Source organism: Chenopodium quinoa, unplaced genomic scaffold (assembly GCF_001683475.1).
Source record: "Chenopodium quinoa cultivar QQ74 unplaced genomic scaffold, ASM168347v1, whole genome shotgun sequence".
NCBI lineage: Eukaryota > Viridiplantae > Streptophyta > Magnoliopsida > Caryophyllales > Amaranthaceae > Chenopodium > Chenopodium quinoa.
The window spans coordinates 5,858,643-5,867,024 of NW_018742204.1; the positions used below are offsets into that span (position 1 = coordinate 5,858,643).

General features: G+C 33.8%; 1 protein-coding gene across 1 annotated transcript; it reads right to left on the minus strand.

The window, feature by feature from the left end:
- Positions 1 to 667: 667 nt before the first annotated feature.
- On the minus strand, positions 668 to 7,495 carry LOC110706413 (protease Do-like 5, chloroplastic). Its single transcript, XM_021884364.1, has 8 exons — positions 7,153 to 7,495; positions 5,927 to 6,073; positions 4,196 to 4,258; positions 4,013 to 4,102; positions 3,075 to 3,197; positions 2,302 to 2,389; positions 2,025 to 2,099; positions 668 to 1,040 (listed from the first exon to the last, which is right to left on the minus strand). The coding sequence occupies exons 1-8, from the start codon at positions 7,408 to 7,410 to the stop codon at positions 934 to 936; spliced, it is 951 nt and encodes a 316-aa protein (XP_021740056.1). The 5' UTR covers positions 7,411 to 7,495; the 3' UTR covers positions 668 to 933.
- Positions 7,496 to 8,382: the final 887 nt, after the last annotated feature.

Below are 8,382 nucleotides of genomic sequence, written 5' to 3' on the forward strand. Positions count from 1 at the left end.
TAAGCACCTGCGTTTCCAATGGCTTTGGCCCCGCAATTGTCCCAAAAATAAGGGCCCTTCTTAAAAATAGAAATGATTAGTTTATCCCATCAACACTTTATATCTTTTCCAAGAATTTACAGTTTATACTTTTCTGTAGTAATAGTACTATTGTCTATTGCAAGATTTGTTTGGTACTAAATCTAAATCTAATTATTATTTAGGAGTATTATGTTTAAAGGTTTGATGGAATTGTCTATTTTCAAGCGCAGATATGCATGTTTTAGTCTCAACTCTCAAACTGAGCTCACTCTAGCTGAGTTCGTTGCTCTGCTCAGCTTGCACGCAAGCTAAGCTCATTCGCGGTAATACTCCTGACTGAATTATTATTGATCGAGACAATGGGGCAATTTTTTCTGAATTATTGTCACCTGAGTCGATAGTACAAATTTTTCGGGTTGGGTTTGTATCCTAAAACTATGGATCTTCAGCCATCTCTGATGGGGCAAATTATTAACCCAAGCACATTCAAAACAGTGCAGAGGAGAATCAATTCAAACTTTCCAAAAGACAAATGGTGCCTTGTTCAAAATAAGGCCAATATTTTTTACAATCAAGAAAAAGTCTTCTCAAGCTTTTAGGCCCAGAAAACACCACCACCCAATTCTAAATTTTTAACATCAGAAAATAAGAGCAATGCAGAATTTATTTTATAACATCTTTCTTCAGAAGTATCTGAAATATACGTGACTGCCTTAATCAGTTGCTTGTCAAATTTCTTTTTACAAAAAATTTGCATATAATTACAGAATGATAGGAGAGCATGCATGCAACAGTCACCCAGCAGTTGAAAGCTTTATGAATTACGACTAACGAGAACGATCTTCACATTTGAATTTTTACTCACAAGAAATTTTAGAGATCCCAATTTCAATACCAATTCAGCTAGTAGTCCTAGTACCTGTTACTATAAGGTGTTCCATAGACAATGAGAGAAGGTACAGTCCGCAATACAGTGTCAATTGGAATCGCAAAGTTAACACCAGAGGACATTCCAGAGCCTGCATTTAACAAAGTTTGATGGTAGAAAGATTCAGTACAGTATATTAAAATCAAATTCAGACAGTAAGGAAAAAGGGAATACGACCAACAAACATCACCAAACATTAAAATTAGCAACGTTTTAGAGCTTCCATGCTCTTATCTCCTAAAAATACTGCAGTTGTCTTTCAGAATATGGATGCTCATTTCATATAAATCAAACCTTGCATTTTGAATAAATGACATTTTGAACTTATAAACAGATAATATGAATTTGTATATTTCTTTATTTTAAATTTATATTTTTTGGGTTGATAATCCGAAGCCAAGTACCCACCCAGATATCTTTATTATTTACCATTATCAATACAGCTTTAACCAAATGCTTCAAGAACACTTGACACATCTATTCATAAAGTTTTCATCTACATAGAAAATGAAAAGGAATATTTACATAAAGCTTTTTTATTTTAAATTTTATTTATTTATGTTAAATGAACGAACAGAGCATTTATTATTGAATCATAAAGTTAAGCAAACAACCAACATCAAGAGCAAGATGGGACGGGATACCTTCCAGGGAAGAATCCCTTAAACCTTACCCAAAAAGCCTAACTATCAGACAAATTTGCCTGAAAAAAATCTACAGTCCACTGTTTTAGTGTTTACCAATCAAATCAATTATTAAGAACTAAAGATTGAAACATGAGAAGGTAAAAAGTCACATCTGTAGATTACAACAGGATACATCCAATAGATTGAAAGAGTAAAACAATATGTGTCATTCATATGAAATATAATAGCAAATCATGAGACAGTCAGCAAATTCAAAGTTAAGAGTCTTAAGACTGCCAAAAGAATTTTGACCGAATTATTACGTTTCTAATTGAAGTAAATTACTTGTTACTTGTAAAAGACGAGATTCTACTAAGTGCAAATCCACTGCTTTCTTCTTGCTTTGAGAAAACAAACAAAAAGATAAAAGTATAATGAAATTTACTCACCTTTGAGAGTAAATGTCGCAGTATTCACACCAATGACATGACCATATGAATCAATCAATGGCCCTCCTGAGTTTCCTGATATCAATGTGCTAAAATAAGGATAAATTTTATCATAGAAAATGTACACAAACTGCTGGTCCATCTTGTAAAAAGGGGTTGATTCTGTGCAAAATTATACCCTATTGAGGCTCTAAGAACTGATGAGAAACAAGTATAGTAATATGAAAGTACAGATTAACAATTGAGGAATTATTATTAAGCTACTCTCGAGTTTTACCAGCATTAATAGCAGCATCTGTTTGTATGGCTCCTCGAATGGCCTGTCCATTTGGAGATGGTATCTCTCTGCCCAGACCACTTACTACCTGGGTTAAAATTTAAAAATCCAATTACACATCATTAATGGTAATTATGATAATTCCGACAGATAAGAAACCAGCTTTAGAAGCAGTAATTTGGTTAGTTCTATTGCTGTAAAAGTGACCTTGTTATCCCAAAAGATAGCATGCGTATAGCATTAATCATCTATCAGTTATGATAAGATCTATTATACCAGCATACATGTGGATAATGAACACCTCCCCCGCAACATTTCACAGGAAAAGTTGTGTGGGTTTATCTACAGTTTAGGACTTTAGGTAACACATAACAGCCCAATGCTGTATTTTTTAGTAGAATCCTGTCATTCTAGTGTATTTTCTGGTACATTCAGTCCTTAACAAGAATATGCAAATCCGTATAACTGAAATCTTGCTCGTGTAAAAGTGTATAGGTAAACAATGATAAATCAACTTTGGGAATCAGGAATGAGGGGTAATTTAAAATTTGAAATTTCATTTTAATATATATATGTGATTAGCATAATAGGTGCTAGTCCTCCAAGTTAAAAAAAAATTAAAAAACTAAATTAAGATCACGATTAATGTGAAAAACTAACAATTTGGCCAACATTCAAGAAATCAGCATATCGCATTAATCGCAATATCACTCTAGCAGTAGATAAGATATCCAACTGTTACTAGTAGCAAATGTTGGCTTGCAAGTGTATACCCCAGTTGTTAGAGTGTTTTCATAACCATAAGGATTCCCAATAGCAAAACAGTTCTGGCCGACATGCAGATTACTTGATGTTCCTATAAGAGCAGGCGTTAACTCTTTTCCCTGAGGATCAAACTACACCAGAAATAAAATAATTAGAATTTACTCCAAAATGCAGAATTGACAGAATTATCTGCTACCATTTACAAAAACAGATGTACTAAGGGGGGGAAAAATAAATAAAAAATAAAATAAAATAAAAAAAAAACTGAAGAAAGCTGGGAGAAGATTGTATTGCCCTTACAGAAAATTGATTGTATATCCACATTGTTGCAATAAACGAAATAAAGACCTACATAACATATGTGGTAATGATTAACTAGTATTTCCTCTGTTTTTTTTTACTTAACCCGCTTTGACTTTTACACTATTCACCATCCCTCCTTTGACCGTCTTTTGCAAATTATATGTAAGTAAAAACATATTCATGTGGGATCTTGTTAGATTTGTCTCAATAAGTAATATCATATAATATAATTTCTATAATTTTTACTTATAGGGAATGAAAGTTATTGATCATTAAAGTTTTGCATTGGCAAGCGTGATAATTGATATAGGTCAAGTAAAAAAGAACCGAGGAAGTAGTACACTTACTGTATAAGGGTCCCAAATTACCAAACATGAAAAAAATTATAAATCTCTACTTTTAAATTTAGAAATCTGCTTCAATCTCTGTATGAACTGTTTCTGAGAATCACTGGCCATGTTACACTAACCTTGCCACCGGAGAAAACATCAAAACACTCTAGCATAGTGGCAATCACAGAGGGCGTATTAGATCTAAAAAAAAGGCCCATCTCTCATCACCAACATTTTAAATGATTCTACATGCCCCAATGTTGCAAAGAGGTTGAAATATTACAATGCAAAAATAATGCCTTATCTGATACCTTAAGAACAGCCAGATCATATGTTGGATCAAAACCGATGATCTTGGCCTCAGTTGAAATCTTATTTCCTTTTGCATCTCCTACAGTCACCTGTAACATGTATTTCAGAATTCAAATTGTTCATGCACTGCAGAAGTAAGGCATAATAGCCATTTGAACCTAAATAAGTATGAGTTGCAAAACCTTACAATACTGCAGTCCACTTTGATCAGTTGCCAACTTAGCCACGACATGGTAATTGGTAACCTATCAAACAAAAACATTAATCCAATAAATTTAAAGTAAAAAAAAAAAAAAAAAAAAAAAACTAAAAATAACAAAACTCTAATGTAGATGCATACAATCGCCTGGCAGAAGAAAGGAAGTGCTAGTGCTTAGTTTTACTAGTAAATCAACATGGAAAGAATACCAAAGACATAGCAATATGAAGACAGAATGAGTTACAGAGACCATGAAGTCGTTTTGAGTGCATTCACGCTCATAATGTCAAAAGTCACCACAAGAATTACGAAATGAAGAAAGAAGCTAGCACTCTTTTAATCAAAAGTTATTTAAATACTGCCAGAAATTGCAGAAAATAGCCATATAAAAATCAGAAGTCTCAATAAGTTCAATGAAAACTTTCAGGTAATATCTTATAGTTTGATACTTTGATGTTACAAGTTATAACCATGTAAAGAGACATAATAAGCTACATTCAACCATATTGGAAGTCATTTAATCCATGGTTAAATTGATATGTGCAATTTAACTTAGTGCATTAGTCCATTTTAATAATTTCTAATTTATAATACGACAGATGGCATGAAAAAGTAGCTCACTTTTGAAACCATTTGAAAGAACAGTCGTCTAATAAAAGCAACAATGGCTGTCAAGTGTTCATAGACAAGAAAGAAAAGAAAGGGGGGGGTCAAATATTACAGAATAACCCAATATTTTTGAACCTCCTCAACTGAGTAACTCTTAAAAGCCCAGAATGGCGCTAATAAGGGACTTTATCCCACAACAAATCAATGTTTGCAAAGTCCCCAAGATATTCAACTTAACTAGCAATAATTACATGTAAGAATAATATTACTATGCCCACAATATATTAGTAAGATGTCTATATTCTGTTAGGAGCTCAATGAGTCCCTATATCCCCATCATACTTCTTATTTATCATCTCTTATTTTACTTTAATCACCATTGTAAACTTTCAGGTAATCTTTCGCATCTCAGTTCTCTATGTTTTCTAAATGAACGCAACAATACTCTCATAGAATTATTTTTTAAATTAAATCCCACTAAACATGCATTCTAGTTTAAACCAACATTTACTACCCTTGCAGCTCTCATGAAGGCTTCAGACTATTGAAGGTTTTGATTAAACAACTTCTTGAGGTTGGTTATAAGGGACCATGTAATTCGGCTATGAAGTAATTTATAAACATCTTTTATTTTCTAATGTGTTAGGTGTAAGGTATACTATCGTATTCTGTTATTCAGAAGGTTGTTGTGGAGGGGGCTTTACATCCCTGTTCTATAAATGGAGCCCAGGTAGTAAAGAACAAACATTTTTAGCCTCAAAGACTGTGTTATCTTTTTTGTATATCCCGGTCCCTCTTTTCATTGCAACAACTGAGGATGTAAATCATGTAATTCCCAGACTTAATAGCCTACTAGAGGTTATACATGAGTATCTTATCTAGAGACCTCATAATTAGAATATAAAGGATCATTGATTAATCACTATTACTTCCACATAAGCATTAGTCAAACTGAGTGACACAAGACATGCACGATACACGTAACCACATACTACCACAGGTTATATAAAAATAAATTTGAATGATTCACAGCAATCAATCAAATCTGTTGATGTCTAGTGATATAAATTTGATATTTAAACTTAAAAAATAAAAAAATTCCTACAATGTGACCAAATTTGTCCCAGAGGAAGCCAGAACCTGTCCCCTCAACTTTTGCACTACTTTCGTCAGCTAGAAAGGCTTCCTTTGCCTTGTTGGAGCTATTCATTAGTTCTAGCACTTCAATGTATACCACAGATGGTGAGGTTTCCTGCAAGGACAAGGGAAACCTATAATTACAAATGATTCAAAACTGGCACAAATAGCATGGAAGATGGAATAAATTATGCCCACATTGCGCACAATTTAAACACTAATATGCATTAAGGATGAAAAGCCACAGAAAATATAGAGAGAACCATACAAAGCTGTAACAAACACCATTATCTATTTGTCACCCCTTTCCTGGAATAAAGAATATCATCACTCGAATCTTATGGCAATCCTCTCTATTACCTGACTATTTGTGGTTTACTTTGTCTAAGTTTTTTCTTTGATACATTTACAGGATTCAAATCAAAAAACAGTGGTAGTTTACAGCATCAATACTCAAGCAAATAAATAAATAAAAATAAAAACACACAACTGCCTTTGTAATATAAAAGTTGATAAAGTTACATCATATTGCATACCATAGAGCATCAATTATTGACTGGTAAACAAATCATTGATATCCTCACGTCAAGGCAGAACAAGTCACATATCTCGGAACCAGCTAAATACTATGTTGACATTTACATAGACTACATTCTACTAAGACCAACAAGGCACACTACAGTAAGCCAAAATCAACTCCATGACCAAATAGTTAATGTTTCATGCCTTTATGTTAGTCTCCATTTTCTCAATAGCCCCAAAAATTACTTCAAAGATGTTGTATGGACTCTGAGTCAGGTTTATATCATACTTGTATAATATAATCAATAATCATATTTCTGAGCCCATTGCAACTAATCTGGCTGAAATAAGGTAAATATTTCAGGTTATGAGCTTACACTGTCTTTCATATCCAACATGACTTTCTCAATAATTGTTGAAATAATTCTGCAACTTCACGAGTATAAGACCATTGCAACTTTACCTCTTAGTTAAGTATATCCAGCTATATTCATTCTAAAGCCGTACCTTAAATCCAAATGATAGCACTCTTAGGTGAAACACCGCGACAAACTTATTACAAAATCATAAAAACTTCATCATAGATGTCTAATTGCCAAAAAAAAAAAATTGGGGGCAAATAAAATTGAAATTGCCATGAAGTGGGTAACATAATTCAGATCAAATAAGTACCTGAAAAAGGCGGACAACAGTGGATTCTTCTTGTTCATCCAATTCTTGGGCATTAGCAGAAAGCAAAGGCGTTGATGAATTGGGGTTGAGATTAAGAAACAAAGTGAGAAAAGAAGCAGAAAGAAAGATCGAACTCCTCCTTGATAATGTTCGAATGTTTGGGAGCTTTGAATTAGTGGTGAAGTTGCAACAGTTGATGCTGATGGGAAGTGAAAATGGCGGACGAAGATGAAGCACATTACCCAGCAATGGCGCCATTAGTGGTTTTCGGACATGGATGGAGATAACACTACTTCAGCTTGCGTGGTGTTCTTCCATTTTCGTCTCGAATTCTAACCGGGTTAATTAGGGCCTATTCCCACTTATACTTCATCCGTTCCTAAATTATAAATCTAGTTTTTATTTTGGGTAATCCAAAATTACATACCTCCTTCTTTGCAAAAATTGAGTTTCCTTCTCCAATTTATTTTCGACAAAATGTCTAAAAATTCTAGTTCCAATCTTCAAAAACAACAAAATCCTCCAGTTTGGGATGAAAGGTTTGGCCTAGATCCTGACATTTTGTTTCGTACCGACAGTGATGAGGATGGTGGGGAAACTGTGCCTTACGAGTGTTCGAATCGTGACTGTCACTGGTCGACTGAATGCAATGGCGACCATTCTTACAGCTTAGATGTTTGGAGGAGTCGCTTTGGTCGTTATCTCTACACTAGGGAAAAATTCCAGTATTATGGGTGGTCTGTTGGTGACGGTGATGGTAAAACCCTAAGTGGTGTGGAGGTGACATCTAAAATGGCTCGAAAAAAAAATGTTGATGAAGTTAACTCCTCCCCTGTTACTGATTCCACCTTTACCTATTGATGTTGAGACTTTTAGGCAGTTAATTTTGCGCTACATTTGTGTTTATAATCAATGATTTATGGGGACTTCTGAGATTAATTTGATTCCACCTTTACCTATGGGTGTTGAGACTTTTAGGCAGCTAATTGTGCGCTACGTTTGTGTTTATAATCAATGATTTATGGGGGACTTCCGAGATGAAAACAATAAGATTATACTTGGCCTTAAAAAAAATACATTTGATTTATATATGATAAAATAAATGTTCATTTCATTGAGTCATTAAAATAGTTACAAAAACTTGGTACCATTGCTTACATAGCATCACATGGCATCACATGGCATCACATTAATTTATCTTTGATGAGTTAGCCTCATGGTCATTGTTGC